The following is a 19855-nucleotide window of genomic DNA, read 5'->3' on the forward strand; positions in this document are numbered from 1 at the left end:
TGAAGCACTGCCCGCCATCTTGTCTCACCATGAGGGAATGATTGAGGCGCTGCCTGCCGTCTTCTCTCACCATGAGGGAATGATTGAGGCGCTCCCCACCATCTTCTCTCACTGTGAGGAAGTGATTGAGGCACTGCCCGCCATCTTCTCTCACCATCAAGGAATGATTGAAGTACTGCCCTGAGGAGGCCATGAGGGAGCTGCCACCTCCCCCAGCACCAGGAGGGTTCCCTGGGGTGCTGCCATGGCCAGAACTCATTTCAATGATTCTCCAATGCCCATTCAGCCAGCTCCTTACGTCCCTTTCTGTAAAAGCAGTGTGAAGAAATTGCACAGACACTAAAATGGTGTCATCTGAATATTTATTCATTGCTTTTGACATTTAGATCATAGCTAGTGATGGCAAGAAGCCCACAGAATTAATCTAAGTCTGAGTTAAAATTGGTCACTACAGTAAGCCAAGCAGTGTCCAACAACCATTTTTTCAATTAAACCATTATAGCAAACACCATTCAACACAAAGTATGCACTTAATAAAAAATAAAACGGAAGTTGTACCCTTTGATATGAGTCCATTCACTTTTTAATGGCTTAAGGTGAAAATAAGCTATTTAGGTCTACAGTGAAGTTAGTGTAAGGGGTAGAAAATTAGGAAAATATTACAACAATCATCTCAACAATCACTTTCAGCTCAGCTGTCAACCAAAGACGCTTTTGGCTGGTTCATCTTTAGGTTTCTCAAAGACTGTTTCACCTCCTGTCCGATCTCGGCTGAATATGGAAGGTGCTGCAGAGCCCATTTGTTCTTGGGAAAACAAACAAACAAACAAACAAAAACAGAAGAGGAGGGAATCAGTGAATCAGTTAGCATTGGTGTTACTGCAGCTAAAACATATGAGCATTTGATAAATATTTAATCAGTCCATCAACTTCCCAAACAGTAAAACACAGCACTCTCATTTCAAGCACAGAGCAGCTTCCAGCATCTGTAGGTGGTCGTCAACACTGACCACCCCAAGTTCCTTGAGGTGCTTAAAAACACTGTGAGGTTCAGGATATCACCCTGAAAAGGGGTTGAAATTCATCATTTTTCTTTGTACCCTCCCACTATTGATGAAAAAACCAAAAGACAAAGAAACAAACAAACAAACAAAAACAAAAACAAACAAACAAACAAAAAAAACCAAAAAACAACCAACAAAGCACCAGGAGCATTCAGTGCAAGCACCTACTCTCTTCTCTCTCACCTTCTGCCCTTTATTCCCCCCAGTATGTGTTTCATCTCAAACATCAATTTTGTACACTTTAGAGGCCCTAGTCCATGCCCAAACATCCAGGTCTTCAACTTTGTCAACCACTCTGACTGTGGGACCAGGATTTGTTTTGAACTCTGGCTCAGAAGGCAAAGTCAGAGCTCTCCCTCCTACTTTGTCCAGACAGGGAGAAAATAAATCACTTGAAGCAGAGCCCTGTTGGTACCTACGGGGGTGCCAACAAGATGATGGATTCAAGGATTCTATGCAGCCAGGCCAGAGGATGTGACAGCATTGCCTGCTGCTGTTTCTGAGGTGCATTCCTTCACTGAAGATAACAATTAATTCCATGCTTTACTTTGTAAGGTTTCTTATTATTTCCATCAAGGAGAAGAAGAGACTTACCACACTGCTTCATGACTTGGTAGGTTTTAGATTTAATTTCCTGGTTTTTGGAAAGATTTCCTCTAGCTCCTTTGAGATCTTCTTCCTTCACTGGAGGACGCTTCTTTTTCACAGGGGCTGGCTATGAAACAAAAGTATTGCCCACTCATCAGTATTTCATGTTTAGAAACAGGGAACAAAGAGGTCTGGACCTAACAGCTACAACATACAGAGTTGCTAATTCTGTATTCCACCTACTGCAACTCTGAGAATAAACACTCAGCTACTCCAGATCTCTACACAACCACAACTCCACATCAGGGCAGGATTTCGTTACCTTTCCCAAAATCTGTTGCCACCATTCTGGTTCTAAATTTGTCTTCTGATTGCCCAGACTTTGAAAGAGACAGAGCAGATGCCTGCCTGGCCCTTTTGCAAAGAAAGGCCAAGATAGATTGGTAATTAAAGAATTTTTCCAGTGTTCAGGAAAATAAACAAGCAAAAAAAACACTAAAACAAACTACTTAATTGCGGAATTATGCTCAGCCACCGTCTACTACTACATCAGAATCTCTCTGACTGATTTCCTAAAGAAATCTGGTCTGATCTAGTTGGAATAAATTTAAGACTTGGCCCATAGATATTGATTTAAATGTAGGGAATGAAAGTATCTCAGCACTCAAAGGGGGTTTTGACAAGCACCTACTGAACACATTTTGGACTCAGAATCTGGAGAAGGAATAGGAAATCCAATACAGAAATAGATGCATCATCAGGTGGTACACTAGAATGTCCAAGTATTAACCCAGTTACAGTTTGCTAGAAGAAAATTGGAAAAACATGGAAGAACAACCCTACCTTTAAATCAGCACTTCTAAGTTGAACGCTACATCAATCAGCACTGTTTATGTTCCCCTCTTCATTTTACTATTTTCAAGGACTGGGTGCCAAGGTCCCACCTGAAAGACCTTACACTGGGGTGCAGGGGGATCAGATTCACCACCCTCAACAGGAGATGTGATTAAGAAGAAGATGAGAGGTGGGCATTACAACTTTAATCTATTTATTTATCAGCGAGAAACTTCTCTGCCCATCACTACATACGCAGGGCTCCTGATTTGGGTTTTGGCAGCGGTGGAGCCTCATTGTACATTCCTGGGCCACTGCCTGTAAAGCTAAAAACAGTTGTGGAGGGGAACAAATCCCCAAGGCCTGCAAAGGGCTTGAGCAGTGAGTCCCAGGGGGATTGCAGGGACAGCACATGCATGCCAGGCTGCACTGGAGACTTCGGCATAGTTGTGGCTGGCTATAAACCCCCAGGAACGCTCGGAATAGCTTGCTGTCAATCCCATCTACATGTGTTGTGGGAAACAAAACACTCATGAGATCTCTGGGAAAAACACTCTACGAGTATCCAAAGAAAGCAAGAGCTGAGAGCAAACTCTTCAGAATTCACAGCAACTTTTGATGGGTTAAGCTGGTGAACCAAATGTCTCCATAGCCAGCATTTCATTTGTCCATCTGTAATAAGAACTGGCTGATGATGGGTCTTTGGCATAATCCACAGGAAACAAATGTGTTGGTTCCAATGCAGAAAGGGGAAAAAATATTTCTTTTTTTTCTTTTTTTTTAAGCAGGAATATGAAACCTGCTGATGTCCTTTGCCTGTTGTTGGCAAGAGACGGTAACTGTGAGGCTTCTTTCCATCAGGACAAGGGACTTGTTGGAGCCACACTACTGTTAATTACTACCGACACAAGCACGTTTGTAAGCAGGGTTTGCCAGCAGCCATCCCCAGCCAGCACAGCGGTCCTGCCTGGTCTTTATCTCCTCCCGTCCCAAGTTTATGAGACATGCAATGTTGTTTTTAAGTCTTTTTCTTTGCAGTAAAGAAATTAAGAAGAACCATACTACTCTGTGTGGCTGAAGGATTGTGTTCCATTGCCCTTCCCACATTCTCCATCCCACAAAAAACCCTTGCTATGGGAGGAACTCTAACAGGTACACATAGCTTGGGCTGAAAACATAGCACTTATATGAAAAACTCAACATTTCTGAGTTAATTTTAAGATCACTTTGAAACATGGAATATTGGGGAACACAGTAAAGAAAAACTTCTGATTGAACTAAAAGATGAACACAAAAATGTGTAGTGCAACATTTCCATCTCAAGTGGTGTACGACAGCTACAGTTTTCAGTCACACTTTCTTTTCTTGCACGTTAATAAATCAAACTTTGCTTTACATAGCAGCACATTCAGTCTAGACACATCCTTTTAAACTACTATCAAAATTTCAAATAACTGTCTGAGACAATGTGTTGGAAAAGCAGAAAACTTTCAGGAAAACAGCCCCAAACGGAGCAGTGGAAATGCTTTTTTCCTTCCTACAGAAATAAAAGTACTTAGGGTAAAAATAATAATAATAATAATAAAAAAAAAAATAATTAACCATGTAGAGAGCAGCTGCTTTCCTTCTCCATATAATAATTGCTCTTAAAACCTTAGTTGTTAAGCTATAAAGTGGTTTTAAATATTTCAAGATAATCAAACAATCCAAGCAGATGAGACAATTCACTGCTTAACAAGAATAACTTGCTAATAAGATATTTCGAGCAAACCATCTAAAACAAGTATGGATTTGTCAGGTAACCTGCTTGAACGAGAGCCAGCCCAGCACAATGCCCCCATACCTGTGACATAACTGCAGCGCTCACTCGCCTGAAATCCTTTCCAAGGTAGTTTCCCGGCTTTGATTAAATCCAGCCTGCGCACTGTGCGTGTGCCTGTTTTTTTCTCTCAGCTTATATAGAGCATCTAACGTGAGGTCATTAGCTGGGTCACTTTCCCAAACCAGATCCCAGGATGATTCAGGTTGACACAGGCTGTTGTTGAAAAGTTTATTCTTAGCGATGACTAGGGCTGGCAGGATTTGCCGCGCCGTGTGCCTGGGGACGGATGAAGTTCAGGAGTGACGAGAGCAGACAGCTGTGGCAGCGAGACTGCAGGGAAGCCCAATCCACAGCAAAAACAACTTCCAGGGGAGTCCACTGGGACTCTACTTATAACTTTAAAAGGCGAAAGTTTGTTACAGACACAAAATCGACTCTGAATTCTCTTGATAGGAAAAAAAAAAGTCTTGTTTGCTCATTCCCAGCATTAGAAAATACTCTTTCTGTAAAGTTTATATAAACCTAACATCAAAAGCATTACACTGCTGTGCCCTAATTCTCTTTTGCACAGGAACCAGTGTTGTGTGTTTTGGAGTTTATGAGATAGGATATGGTTTTACCCTTACAATCCTATTCCTGAGCTCACTCTGATGCCAGCTGGCTCTTACACACTTCAGAGAGTAAAATCACTTTCTGTTTACAGCAGGATTAGTAAATTTAACCAGTTCATCTGTCGTACATATAGCAGTGGATTATTCACACATGAATAAATTCAGTTTTCCCCACTGTATATGCTGACAGTAATAAAACCTTCTCCAAAACTTTTAAGATTTGTTCCCAAGCTAATTTTTAATTAAATAGAAAGTCTTATGCATGGGTTGTAATTTTTATTACCAGGAGAGGGTTTGGTGGGGAGCTGTTTCCCCCCTTTTATATATATATAATGTTAATTCTTTGCATCATTCCTAATGCTAATACTACTATTACTAGCAATAATAATAATAATAATAATAATAATAATAATAATAATAATAATAATAATAATAATATTCTGTGACTATGCTTGACACTTAGAAAGCACCAAGACTCCAGCCAGGTACTTTAACATGGGAAAGGTGGACTTGGCATAACTCCTGACATCTTTTATCAGGAACATCGAGTGCTGTAGCGACAGAAATCTTCCCCAACCTTTTCTCAGGCTCTGCCTGTGATTTGTTTAGGCTACAGAGAGAGACACGGGAAGTAAATAAAATTGGCATTTTTTTCATTATGAAAACATTGCATCAATGTCACAGCATTGGCAAACTGCAGTCAAGACCACGATCTGTCAGTTGTGAACTATCCCCCAGATCTGTGGGTTCATCTTACCTGTAAATGAGCTCTCTCCAGGCCCGAGATGATGCCTTCTTTTATGTGACTGTGGAGTAATTATTTGTAGGTTAAGCAGCATTTCGGATGCTACGTACTTAAACATTCCTAATGTTGAATTTCCATTTTAAATCCACAGCTTAGTAAAATAGAGGAAAAGTTTCTGTGAAATGCCAGTACCTTTTGTAAGACTACCAGAGTGGACAGAAAAACCATCAGCTTTAGGGAAAACATTTCTTCCATGGGGATTGGAGCTAAGGCAGCCGGAGAGGGAGGCAGCATATCCTGAATTTTTGCTAAGGTGTTGTACACATCTGAACACTGCGATTTCCACAAGACAGGGATCTTACAGCAGATGTGACTTCTCCAGGAACCTGCTTACTCAGTGGACTGCCAAGCTCAATAGGGTGAAGATTATTCTTTGACTTCTCTTTAGGGAGGCAGTGGGGATGGGGATAGGGCTGCCTGTGTGTAGTAAGTGATAAGTAACAAAGGTAACGCACAAACAGAAGAGAGGAATAACCGAGTTAGTTGTGAATTGATACTGTGCAGGCCATGCCCAGCCAAACAAACCAATCTGCTTCTGCCCAGATAGAAGTGGTGAAACCAGCAGAAGCCCACTGATAACAGGATTTCTGCTCTATTTTGGCATGAAGGCGTGACCTACCTTTATGGTTCATGTCACAGCTTCCTGGCAAGGCAGTGCTCCTTCTTGATGGCCCTCCTAATTCCTTCAGCACCTTGGGTAATAGATGCTAGACACTTCAGCTAGGAAGCAAGACACCTGAAGAGTAAAACAGCATCTTTACAACCTCCAAAACAGGATGGGATGGGAAGCAAGCTTGGGCTATGCTCATTTTGTTGGATATATCAGAGAAGTGCAAGTGTTTGCTGCAGCACCCTTTGGTAGGCAGAGACAACTCTGCACTACACAGCGTGTAGGCGTCATGTCTTCTTCAGACAGCGCTACTTCTCCCCTTCTCATTTTGCTTTGTGAAGTAGTGGTGATGGAAGTCAGCAGGGTGACGTTGCTCATCTCCAGCATGTTGCCCTCTGGAGATGGGGTACAGAGAGGCTACTTGGTCCTACAACCAGACAGCCCCACACAGCCCGTCTGTCTCACAAGGAGAGACTATGTGAGTGTTGTGACACACAGCGCTTCACCAGCTTCTCAACAGGACCCTCAGGCACCTTCCTTCATTTCTACTACCTGCTGCAAACACATCAGAAGGGGAAGAGATGATAAGACAGGATAACAAGTTATTGCATTAGGCTAAGACCCTGCCAAAGGGCAGGATACTGGAGGTTAATTCAGACATTTTCAAATTCACACATTTTTGTGGCCAATGACCAAAAGGTCTGGCTTTGCTTCAAAAGCAGAAAGCAGGCTGTGATTATCAGCTGTATGGTACTGCATCTTAACAAAGTCCTACATTGCAGAGGGCTTCGGGTCTATGTTCTGCAACCTCAGCAGTAAGAAACCATCTAGGGTTTCTTACTGAAAATGCAGATGGTTATTCTCCATGTGTGCAAACACTGAGGGCAAAAACACTCCTCAGGGAACAGATCTGAGCTTGCAATCGTTCTTACAGTTGTAAACAAAACTTGCTTTCTAAGAATAACAGTCCTTCCTAAGAAATAGGACTTAACTAAAGGACAAGAATATATGGAAATTAATACTGACATGGGAGTACAAAAAATTGAATCTGCAGTCCCAAGGTTAAACTCCGCTAGCAAAACCAGATGCCTGCAACAGCACATTATAAACATTCATACACGCTCACTTTTAAACAGAAGGAGCATAAAACAAGTGTACAAATCTGTAATAAGTCAAACTTTATTGTAAACCATTATACAATGTAATTACATCAGATACCCTTAGAAGTTTACGGTAACACTACTGATTAAACAATATGGTCCAAACAGAGGGCAGCAGAATACAGCTCGTTGGTTTTGCTCACACAGGCTCTACTCTGAATTTACTTACAAACGAACCCAACATTCAGTTTGAGACAGATACCCACGCAAAGACAGAAACACCTACAAAAGAGTCCCTTTTTTAAAGATACTGCAGTTTTACTTTGTAAAACCATAGTAGTCATTTTCAGTAATTGAACTGGAAACTTTAAATACATAAAAAAAGTTTGCACGCCTATGCTGTAGATCTACTCTGACTTGATGTGGCTCTTTCATTACTGGTTTCTCCTGCAAAAAGCACAGCAAAGTTGCAAACACGGGTTAGTCAAGCACAGTGGCAGAAATTCCTTGTGATGCTCAGCTCTCAGCAGAGCTGCGAGCCCGCTCCTCCCTCCCCAGGCACAGCTGGAATCTGTTGGAGGGGATCACTTTGCATTGCTCTAATTTGCAACTCAATTTCTGAGTTTTCCCTGAAGAAAAGCTATAGTACATTTTAGTTAGCAACATTAATATACAGCATTTACCTACTTAAAGTAAGACAAGGGGACCTGAACATATCAAAGCCAGAACTTGAAAACCACGTATTAGACGACACCAGTGTTTTGAATTTATGCGAATGTGTCACAGGTCAGATACCAGAAACAGTTAATACATTTAGGTTGACCATTCGTGGTAAACTCCGTTTGCACCAATGCTTCTGTATGTCTTCGGTAAGTTACAATCCCTTTCTCTTACTTTGGCGTATACTACATAGCTTATTTTCATTAAACAATCACATTTTTTAAGCACAGCCTGAAGTAAACCTTTGCTATGAGTTGTCCTATAGTCCCTTTACCAGGCATTAACTCAGAGCACCAATCCGAGCATAAATGCAAATGTTGTGCCACAATGTTATTATTACCGGATCAACTCTTGATGAAAAATTTATTTCAGCCTGCAGTGCCACTACATTTCAATGAGCAGTAAGACATAGTGAAGCACTAGGCACATATTTCCTTCTCTCACACACACAAGCTCTTCAGACAAGAGCACGTAATCTTGTATCTACTGCGAGAATTCCAATTTTTATCTTACAAAGAGGGAAATTGCCAATTTTACATTTTCCATTTCTCTTCCATATGGTAACAGAAAATGAAAAAGATCAGTTTTGTTATTTGGCTAAGGCTGGGAATAAATTTTGTATACTTTACTAGAGAAAGTTGGAACTGTTTTTTCCCTCTGAAGATATACTCCTTTTACTACTGTGGTATTTAAAATATTTGACTTCTGTCTCTTTGGCTCATAGTGCTTTACTATGTCATCTTGCTAGGCATACCAAAATCTCAAACCAAGTGACATTTAAGCACTTAAGACAGAAAAAAAAAATAATAGGTATTTGTATACCTTTGCTACAACCACCTTCAAGAAACTGCTCCATAGTGCTTTATACTGTTTTGTACTTGGTCAGTAAGTTTGAGGTCTGCTCAAAACAAATATTTTACATGATTAAGGCCATAATTTTATACTGACATTTCACAGACTAAACATGAGACTAGAAATAGAAATCATTTCAATAATTTAAGTAATTATAGAAGAGGAGGGAAAAGGAAGATAAAATGAAAGCTTGTACAGTTAAATTTGTGTGCGCTGCTCAGTTGACGAGGATAGCAATGACTGTGCAGTGGTATGTAGCACATGTTAAATACTTTTATTTCACTATCTGAAATAGAACAAATCCTATGCTAAAAAATAAACACTGACATTTGCAACAAGAGCCAGCTCTAGCTCTTAAATCCCTTTGGAACAGTGAGCTGTATGAGACCATCCTGTTGATGAAAATGAATTCCTTTAAATACTGTGCTTTTGGATATATGAGCCTGCCCAACAGTCAACAATCAAGAGAAGATGCCAGACACACAATCAATGGAAAAAAAAAAAAAAAAACAAACACAAAACAAAATGAAAACAGAGGCAACACCGATTAGGGACATTTCCCCAGCCCCCTACCCCCCACTTCAGAATAACTTGATTAAGCTTCCATTGTCATTAGTTTCTAGATTTAGTCTAAAATAAACACTAGTATTTAAACTTATTGCAGTTATTACATTTCAGTGCACAGTAACAGAGGTCAGTGGCTCAACTAAACTTGCAAACGTTAGGTTTGGTAAAATGTCCCTTTTAGTCAGCTGGATCCGCCGAGGTGTACCTGAAGTCTCAGAACATTGTGTTCACCTCAGCAGCCAAGCAGTGAAAAGGAATGCTGGAATAGTGAAAGGAAGTAAGGGAGCGCACAGTTCAGTATTTACTAAGGCCCAAGAACCCCATTTAAGTGGCCTGGATAATAAATCACATTAAGACCTAGTAAATCTATAAAAATGTAAAAAATCTTAAAAAGTTCTGAGCAGTTTTCTGATGAAACTGTTTGGTTTAAGGCTTGGACATTTCTGATGTCTAGATTGTACAACAGATCTGCAATTTGTTTCTGTTGTCACCTCTTCGACACACTGCCTTGTCCTGCACAAGGTTTAGCTACGTAAGGAAAGCCGTCAGAAACAATCATTTAGAAAATTTGCAAAGCAAAAGTAACTGAAAACATGTCTGCAGGGTTTTAGAGCAGCACATGTTGACAATTATTAGAAGACAGACACTGAAAACTGCAGAAATTCTGTAGTGACTATTATACCTCTCTTTAAAAAAAAAAAAAAAAACACTAAAGAATAAGCGGACTTAAAGGAAATTAAACAGAAGAAACCCATTTTTAAGCACATTAAATAGAAGATTGCATTTTCAACAATATCAAGTATGGGACAGAATTATTCACAATACTGTAGCACAGCTCCTCCAATCAGATCAAGGTCCTGGATGGCAGGCCCTATACAAGGAAAAGTGAAAGAAACATTCCATCTCTCTTGCATTATATGAGAGGTACACATAACAGACTTAGAGAAACAAAAATAATTAAAGTCATCCATAGATATATTCATTTCACAAATAAGTAACCTATCACAACAGATTTTTGTTATACACTAAAGTGCACATTTGTCAAATATGCAAACAACACCTCCTATTAAAAAAGGTACTTTCAAATTATGTGGTCAAAAGCACACTTAGGACTGCATTTTTAGTGATATTTGGTGACTTCAGCAGTGACAGAGAGCCTTTCCCTTTGCAACCTCTTTGTCTTAAACCAGGACGCAAGGATAAAATGATTTTCACTACAAATCTTATGACCTTTTCTGCACAAAAAAGGGAACTGCACCCTTTTCTCTGACAAAGAGAATCTTTAAATACAACTGTATGAAAATATAACTTAAATATAAAATAGTCAAATAGATTTGAGGAAACTTGGAAAAAATCTTTGTTCCACCTATTAGTTCCATAGGTACCTGGTAGCAAGTAAACATTTGTACTTAAAAAAATAACATTAAGTTACAGCTTGTAACCATAAACTATTCTGCTCTAGGAATTATGCTGCAAAAGCCAGTTTTAGTAATAAAACACACTAACTTAGTTGATTCAGATGCCTTTTTGAGAACATCTTACACTGTATCATTCACTAACCATAAATGAAAGATCGCTGTATCTGTTTTCTATGATCTTCTCTGAAATGTCAGATACAAATCACCTTAGTGGCTAGTCCTTAACAATGCTGTTTTCACATATGATGAAAAGACATTCTTGCATAATTGGTCAGTGTGTCTGTAGTGCAACTGAACTGCAAGTCTTCCAAATGCTTGCATTATGTTGGTAGACCTTGCTTTTAAGTCAGTTTGTATGAAAAGGGAGATGCAATTGCAACATTAAAACCCACTGACTGAGGAGTTCTTGCCATGAAACCTGCAAATACACAGGTCAGGGAATGTGTCATACAGGCAGACCAAAACGATGCTTCTTTTTCTTAATGGACTTTAGGTTGGTCAGTCTACGCAGGTCCTCTTCAGCGTCTGATTCCTCCATCTCATCATCTGCTGAAATGAGGATCTAAAAATAAATTACAGTTTCTGAGTAACATGGATCAAAGTCATGGTCTTTCCTCATTCTACTTTTAACTTACTATTTTTTATGCTTGCAAAGGACTTTAGTATTTGCTCTAGGAAGAGCTTACAGAACATAAATGGGATTTACTGCCAGTACTATCAAAAAACTGCATTATGTCATGCACTCTACTGGAACCTCAAGTAAGTAAGAACCTCAAAGAAGGATGCATGCAAATTAATCTCTACTACAATCACAGACTCTTAACCTAAAGATTTGATTCCAGCACCTCCAGAACAGTGGGGGCAGCTTGCTGTTAATGTGAAAGGGAATACATAAGCTCCTCACCAACATTTGCAATTGAAATTTTATTAAAAAACAAAACATACAGGCAGCACTGCCCAGAATGCAGAAAACTGTCTAAATGCATCAACTGACTAAAGCAAAAAACTTACCTTCAGAGATACTGCCCATCCAGGCAAGCTATACTAAATAATATTAAGTGGGCACTTTTAAAAAGTTATTTGCAAGAGCAAAGACAAGTACTTCTACAAAAATCAGGCCAATTGCCTCCTCCAGCTTCCTCTTACTTTAAGCCATTAACCTGTCTTCAAATCAGAATGGTCTGTTAGCTTTGTACTCTGCGTGGGATCTGTAGAAGTAGTTGTAACACAGTTCACCTGTGACATTTACATGTATTACGTCTTCCTGCTCATTTGAAAAGAAAATAACTAACTGGTGAGTGGTGCGACAATAACTTTTCTTAACTGGTTTTCAATTGCAGACACTAGGAACCACTGTTAGAGGTACATGCAAAGAATATCAAAACCGAGTTGAAAACGTTACAGTCAAATCAATAGCACGAGGGATGAACTGGATTGATATTGCATTAATTGCAGTAATGAACTCTACATACTTCGGACTCTGACTCTTCATGTGATGCTGCTCTCCTATATCGGACTTTACTTCCATTTCTCGAATCTTGTCCTGCTTCCTTTTCTTCGAGTTTAGCTTTTGTCTTCCCTTTCTTCATAAGAAAATTATCTACTACCCAGAACATTAATGCCTGGTAAAAAGAAAGAGGAAGGTGACAGTTCAGTTTTCCTCAGATCAGCATATGTTTGTTCAGTCAGCATTTGGACAGAATTAGGAAAGCTTAAAAATAGTTCTGAATTGGCCAAAAAGGTATAGTTTTTTGGCATACAGTCCCATGGCTTACTATACACTGCATGAATGTTCTAGAACACTTCCACTTTATTCTTTTGCAGAAGAGGAGAGAATAAGGAAAACAGTTGCTGTTCAGAGTGCTCATACATTAACTCTTTGTGTAGAAATGTGAATGGCTTAGGCAGACATCTTATTGCAACAAACTTTCAGTTTGCAAAGATAAAATCCATGCTTGAACAAATTAATGAAAGCAAAAGCTGCCAGCATGTATTACATGCTAAGATACCATCTCTGACTCTTGTTCCTAAATCCCAGATTGCTGGAAGGGTATTCTTTATGAAGGCTGATTACACACTTCCCTTTCCTTCCACTCCTGCATAGGCCAGCCGCTATCAGCTGTCATCAGACACAGGATACTTCACAGTACAGCCATCCTTAGCCCAACTGTTTCCCAAAGCAAATTTCATCGTCATTTCATAATTTCTATGTCAGTATTTTAGTAGTACATTCAATCTACTGAAGTCATCAGCCCAAAAGGGTCAATGAAGCATTTCTACGCCTCTTCTCAGCCTGGTTACTTAGCTCAGTATAGGTTTCAGCTAAGAATAATCTACATATCCAGGCATTTTCTCCATTCTTTAACACCCTTCCTTTTTAAAAATTAAAATAACTTAAACATCGAGGTACATTATGCTATATATTTAAGGATTAACATTTAAGGATTAATGTTATTTAACTATTATATGGGAGAAAATTACAAGTAAACGTCTCACAGAAGCATGCAAGTTGTACTAACATTAACAAAGAAGGGAACTATCAACATGACGATAGCCAACTCCAACTGGGGGTTCTCTATAGGATTCAATAAAGCCACCTGTGAAAAGAAAAGGATTAAATTCAGATCATGGCAGCACGTGCTCACAACTTGATTAGTAAATGCAATTATTTTTGTACTAGCTAACGCTATATAAGTAATTTATATGAACCTAAAAAGGACAGCTTTGTGTAAAAAGGAAAATATTTAGGACAGCTTATAAATCACAACAGATAAGTAAGCGGGGCTGGCAATAAACTTATCTCTGTTGTTTTTGTTTATAGAAGTCTGAAGAGATGCATTCAAACCATCTTGGCCATTTTAGAGCTGTATGCTCTCAAGGAACATGTTTTTAAGTTTTATCTTAAGAAAATTCAAACAGACCAGAGCTTTACAAAATACACAGTAAGGAGAAGATTCAGAGTTCCCAAATTAGTCCAGACAATATAATAGAAACTAATTGGTTTTAGTGCGCTACAGCACCACACCCCATCACTTCTGAGTATTAAGTTACACAGATGCTAAAATAAATATTTATCCAGTCATCAGCAATTGGCTTCACTAGTCCACTGCAAATTACTAAAAGCCTACAAATTAGGTTTATGAACAAAACCGTGCAAAGGAAATCTAAAATACTACAGAAAGCAAAACAGAACAGCTTTGAAAAAGGGTTAAGAAAATGAGAAAAGGAAAAAACACTATCTTCAAGAGTATCTACACTATCTACCCAGACAAGTAGATAGAATAAAATTTTATACATTGTAGTATATATTTATATAAACATAAAATAAATAAATAAATAAATATTTTTTCCTGGCAATGAATGACAGAAAGCCTATTTAACTGTACCCTAATCAAGGTACAGGAACATACTGTTCCCAGAATTAAATGGCATTGACTGTAGTCTGTTTTGATGGACAAGTCAACCAATTAAACACTGGAACATTAGAAATCTATGCTTTATGGCTTCCACCTGAAATTCATTTGTAAGATGGTGTAAAAAACACAAACCTCCTTCCACTGAGGTATCAGAAGCACTATAATGATGATGGTTTTCTCGAACATCATAATCATGATGTACAGAGCACACTGCCCCACCCAGGCACTGCACTGCAGTGGGTCACCTGCAATAAGGAAGAAAGGTTCAAGAGATGCGTATGCTTCATTTTACTTCACAGCAAACATTTCAGAAACGCAGTATTAGAGGAAGGGCACCTACATCCCCTCACAGTGCCTTCCACTATTTCCTTAGTGCTGTTCCTTGCCCTCCCTCAGCCTCACCTCAATTTTCAGAAAGTATCAGTTAGAAACTGAAAATACACAGACTTCATCCAAGTCAGTGGTGCCTGCTTATGTGCTATTTTACCTAATCTGATGGTGAGCTAGATATAGCTGCGTTACCTTTATTTCTCACAAAACTGTTCTTTTTTCTCCTCTATCACAAAGCACTGAGTTTCCTAGAAGGGTAAAACTTAAAACAAACATGGCTGAAGAGAAGCATCTTTCCCTTCACTACTACTTTAAATAGAAACATGAGGATTTCTGCCATTCTCCCTAGACTACCTTAAGCATATCTTTCGTCTCTACAAAGTTGGCTGCTGTAACTAACCAATCTTAATTGCAGCAACAGGTGCAAGCACCGATATGAAAAAAAATTAGTTGAACAAGAAGTTAACTAAGATCACATTTTCATTTCAGTCTGAAAGGGTTTGAAGCTCTGCTGCACCCCATTAGAACATGGCAGAGTGAAAACCTGAGTGCATTGCTCTCTGCCAACAGAACGAAGACCATCTTAGACAAATATCGGAACAGGAAAGCTTTGTAAACTATTAGAAAGCTTTGTAAACTATTCCATGAAAGCAATGAGAGAGAAAAAAAAAAAAAAAAAAAGGAAAAGAGAGGAACGGTATGCCTAGCAGCTTTGCAGGGGAGCTTAAAGCAGCACTTCACTGGAAATGAAAAGGAAGCTTTGGCAGGGGCTGTTAGCTCTTTAGACTTCCCAGCAGCCTTCTGCACCATCTTCAAACGCAGCTTAGAACTCTTCAGGCTGGGGATGAACAATGTGCAATGGAAATTCAGATGCCTTTAGGTATTTGTAATGCATAATGGATAGTTGCTACTTCCTTTTCTGGAAGATTTCTGAAAGCCTTTCAGTACTAATACTTGGTAATAGTCTTGAGACTTACTGTTTGCTGCTTAAATGCTAGAAAGAAAAAACGATAAATCAGATCGGAGTCCAAGACAAAGGACATTTTCCAAATAAGTTTTAGAGTAAGAGCTAATGGATCAACACTCAGTAGTCCAAAAGAAAAACAGTTAAATAATCAAGTTTTATAGTTATGCACTGCAGTTTAAGGTTTCTTTTGTGGGAAAAAAAAAATAAATTATATATATATATATAAGATTTGAAGGCAGAAACATCAGTAATTCTTAAGTAAGCAACTGTGATTCTTCTGGGGATGCAAGGCCTGAGTTAAATTTGATAATGAAATTGTATACTCCGCATTTTTATTTGCATTCTCTGGTTTTCTTCAGTAAGTAGCAAATATGGAAAAAATGAGATCTCTAGAGACACTTTCAAACCAAGTTTTTTAAACAATTTTATAAATTATGCAATTGGAGTGAAAAATGTTAATAGCACTGTCACATCCAGGCCGTGTTCCCAAGAATATCTGGGACATTCATACAGTCAAAGATTCAGTGCATAAACTCAAATCAGAACTTTAAAGTTAATTTTGAAGCCATTAAGTCCTAATTTCATTTCCAAAGTTTGGGACAGTCTTTTGAATTCTGATTTTATACCTTCCATGTATAATCTGCACACTTAGAACGTCCTGCAAATTAAAATAAATTTTGCTACTGCAAAAAAAAATAAAAACAACAAAACAATCCACATTAAAACAGAAACTGAAAAATTTTGAAGCCTCACCAATGACAACTGTAGCAACACTTATGTTTTTTTTAAATGTTGGGCAATGGTAAATCGTCTTATATGAGGGCATCAGCTACTTCATAGAATTTGTGGTTATAGACAGCACTTAAACAAAATACCTGTGATTCCTCTGTCCTGTAGCGTGTTTCTGTTCAAATCCTGAGGAATTTTCTTACAAAAATGTCAACTCACTGAACCAATTTTCAAAGCTTTTATAGCAAGTGCCTATCTACCCTACAGGTAGGCCATAGGTAAATGAGTTGTTCTGCAAATCACAAGCAAAGAGCTAGAGGGAAAAGATTCATCAAATGCAACTCCTAAGCTTGGCAATCTGAAAAGCACAGCCCAATTTACTTGTCAATATAGTTCATTGTCAGCCAGCAGGGCTTTGTCGCCTATTTTCTTCTCACAGCAGCTAAAGTAGCTACCACAAGAAGGGAAGAGGAATGCAGGGAACATTGTTTTTGGTACAGATCACAACTGCTTTTCTCCTATTTACATACTCTGCTATATAAACTGCTTCTGCACTTTCAGCTGCTGACATAATCAATCTGATAATACAAAACTGGAAATGTGAAGACAAATCTAATAAGTTTAAAAATGCTGACATGAGAATGCCCTCAAAGGAGCATCATGCTAGTTGTTTGTAAACCAGCATGCAGTGCTGTTTTGCTGTACTACCAGTGACTATGTTGATATTTTGGTATCCATTCTTTCCTTGAGGCATTTACACTTAAAAACTATCCTCCATATAAAGAGAGCCTTTTAAAACCAGCAGGACAACTGCTATTTTTATGACAGCTTCTCAAGTAATGAATCACCAGGGATCAAGTAATAGAGCTAAGACGGGAAATGAGCTCACAGTGAGAATTAACTTGAGACAAATGATTATTTAGGCTCTAGAAACACAAACATCACTCAATCAAAAGAAGAGACTTGCTGTTTTGTGGGCTTTGTTTTTCCACACTTGCAAACAAACAAAAAACATACCGATCTTCAAGCAAAGGCCTTCCTTTAGTACTTCAGATAAAATGGCACAGGCCTCCAACACATTTTAGTGAGCAGCCACCTTGCCACTCATGTGCTATACATCCACGTTTACCTCCAAATATGAATCTAAACATCCTTGAGACCCCACAGAACTGCAGTTCCTTTTACCCCACTTCATTTATTTATTTTTAAGGATCTTACAAAACATAAGATGAGCTTTCCTGTAGCCAAGGTGAAAAATTTCAGATAAGATGGTAGTAAGTGGGCTTTCATTTCAGAAACAATGGTGGTGCTTAACAGAAGAGGGCAGCAAACAACCCAGTGTGACTTGCCCTTTTTAGACAGTTTCCCATTTCTTGCATGGGATCTAACCTTACTGCACAGCCATCAGCAGTAACTGTCCATCTGGTACCTAGTTCTCTTCATGCTGGAAGCTTTTCCCACAAAACTAATGAAAACAGATTTACAAGAAACTTTTTATTAGTCCTTTTGATAGCTTGTTTAAGAAAAAAACACCACACTAAGGTCAGAGGCAGCACATTAATGAAGATAAGAAGAAGAAAGTCACTAACAGAATGATCTGATATTGGAAAGAACAACTAATTAAAGAGGAGTTAGAGAATTTTATAAATGACTTTTACAAATTTTCAATCTCCTAACACAAAATGAAAGTGAAGGATCAGTCCCAGCCCACCTTGACATAAGTAACAAATTCAGCTGTGGATCTTAAAAGCTTAGCTAACGCAGCAACAGATGCCTAACTAAAATAAAAATGGGTTCATTTAGAAGCCAGTAAGTGATGGAAATATTTGCAGGAGAGTCCCCACATCCTCCCATCCACTGAGACTACTTATTTGTGAAAGGAAATTAAAATGGGAGAAGGGAGCTCTCACAAGAAAAAACAATGCTATGAGAGGAAAACCAAAACAAAACAAACAAAAAAACCCTCCAATATTTAACATGATTATGACTACCTACCTGTAATGGTAACAGATACAGAATAAATTTTGCTCTGAGCAGAAAGCCGATTTTACATGGGGTAAAAGCTATGAAAACATTTCAAATAGTTTCAAGCCAAGTCAACAATCATAAAAGGGGATTTTGAGCAGCAGGTCTCAAAGCTGTCAGAAGGTAAGTTCAGCAATGTCTCGGCCCTTTAACCTTCCCTGAGCATTGGTGCTTACCTAACCCCTTAGAAACCTAAGTCTCGGGACTGATCTGGAGAAACTATTTACTTTTCTACATATGGCAAATTTTCTGACAGTTTAGCTCTCTGCATCAGTTCCCTAAAGAGTGAGATGAGCACCAGTCCAAGGAAAAGAGTGAAAACATTTGGACAGTGGTACGTGGGGAAAAAAAAGAAGATAAACAGTGTTGTGGCAGCATTGATTTAAACAGCATTAACAGCCATAAACTGTAGCCTAAGATATACATTCATTCGACATTAATTTAACTTTTAAAAATGTACTAATGGTAGAGGAAGCTATTTCTCCCAATAGATAAATGCCTGGCATATATATTTTAAACCTCTGACATTAAAAACAAACAGCAATTAACGCTATTTGATTTAATTGCAAATTTCCCAACCATTTAAAGTACTTGATTTTAACAAGGCCTTTATTAATTCTTAATTCTGTTAGCCACTTGGGTTTTTTGTTTGGTTGGCTGTTTTTTATTTTTTTTGTCTTTCTTATACAAAATCAAATAATGATAATTATCAAACTGCTACAAAAGCTTTTAGTTTGTTAGGCAAACATTATTATTATTATTTTTAAACTACAGTGTGTTTTTTTCTCTGGTAAAGAGCCATAGCTCTCTTGTAAGACAACCCCTCCCTCCCCGCATTCTTATTTCAAGGAGCTTCAAGTGCAATTTTTAGTATTTATACATTTAGTAATTACATCTGAAAATATTAGGTTGAACAGAATTGAATGCTGTGTACATAATATATCAAGTTTTTTTGCATCTGCAAATCCACAGTTTCTGCAGGTCAGCAGACTGCAGTGGCTAACAGAAAACAAAACCCACAACTTCACATGAAACTAATTTCACTTCTGTATTTCTTAGCCTGTAAGAAAGACTTGTGCATTTTTCATCAGATACAAGCCCCACGCGCAGGAGTTCAAGTGATCCCTACTTGAGGACAAGCACATTCTCTTCGCAAAGATATGTGCTTGTTTACTTTAAAGAGGGCTGGCAGAATGCTCAACCCGTATCTTCAGACAACGGCATGCGGTGCAGTGAAAGCTTTAATAGGAAATGATGTTCCAGCTATCATTATTTAAAGTGTTTCAGAGTACATTTATCCTGTTGTTTTTTAACCTGAGATTAGCCAGTACCATAATTTGTTCAATCACTCCTAACAACAACAAAACGAAGCAGTTGTTCCAAGCCTCACTAAATGC

The 19855-nt window shown here is 38.5% G+C and overlaps 2 protein-coding genes across 2 annotated transcripts in view; both read right to left on the minus strand.

The window, feature by feature from the left end:
* Positions 1-345: 345 nt before the first annotated feature.
* MUSTN1 (musculoskeletal, embryonic nuclear protein 1) lies at positions 346-4468 on the minus strand. Its single transcript, XM_084292703.1, has 3 exons — positions 4330-4468; positions 1659-1779; positions 346-805 (listed from the first exon to the last, which is right to left on the minus strand). Exons 1-3 carry the CDS (start codon positions 4336-4338, stop codon positions 699-701), a joined length of 237 nt encoding a protein of 78 aa, XP_084148829.1. The 5' UTR covers positions 4339-4468; the 3' UTR covers positions 346-698.
* A 3021-nt stretch (positions 4469-7489) lies between these two features.
* LOC311212970 (store-operated calcium entry regulator STIMATE-like) overlaps positions 7490-19855 on the minus strand; it is a 32052-nt gene continuing 19686 nt past the window's right edge. The window contains exons 5-8 of the mRNA XM_084292702.1: positions 14540-14652; positions 13511-13588; positions 12464-12613; positions 7490-11553 (exon numbers count right to left, since the gene is read on the minus strand). Of these exons, the coding sequence (XP_084148828.1) occupies positions 11437-11553; positions 12464-12613; positions 13511-13588; positions 14540-14652 (458 nt within the window). The 3' untranslated portion in view covers positions 7490-11436. The remainder of the gene's footprint in view (positions 11554-12463; positions 12614-13510; positions 13589-14539; positions 14653-19855) is intronic.

This window comes from Netta rufina (genome assembly GCF_964035555.1).
Source record: "Netta rufina genome assembly, chromosome: 10".
NCBI classification, from domain to species: Eukaryota; Metazoa; Chordata; class Aves; order Anseriformes; family Anatidae; genus Netta; species Netta rufina.

Bases quoted from the DNA above. Each gene is read 5' to 3' on its own strand.
- MUSTN1 (XM_084292703.1), bottom strand. The intron at 806-1,658 runs GTAAGTCTCTTC...TGTTTTCCCAAG, and splicing joins CCAAGTCATGAAGCAGTGTG to AACAAATGGGCTCTGCAGCA.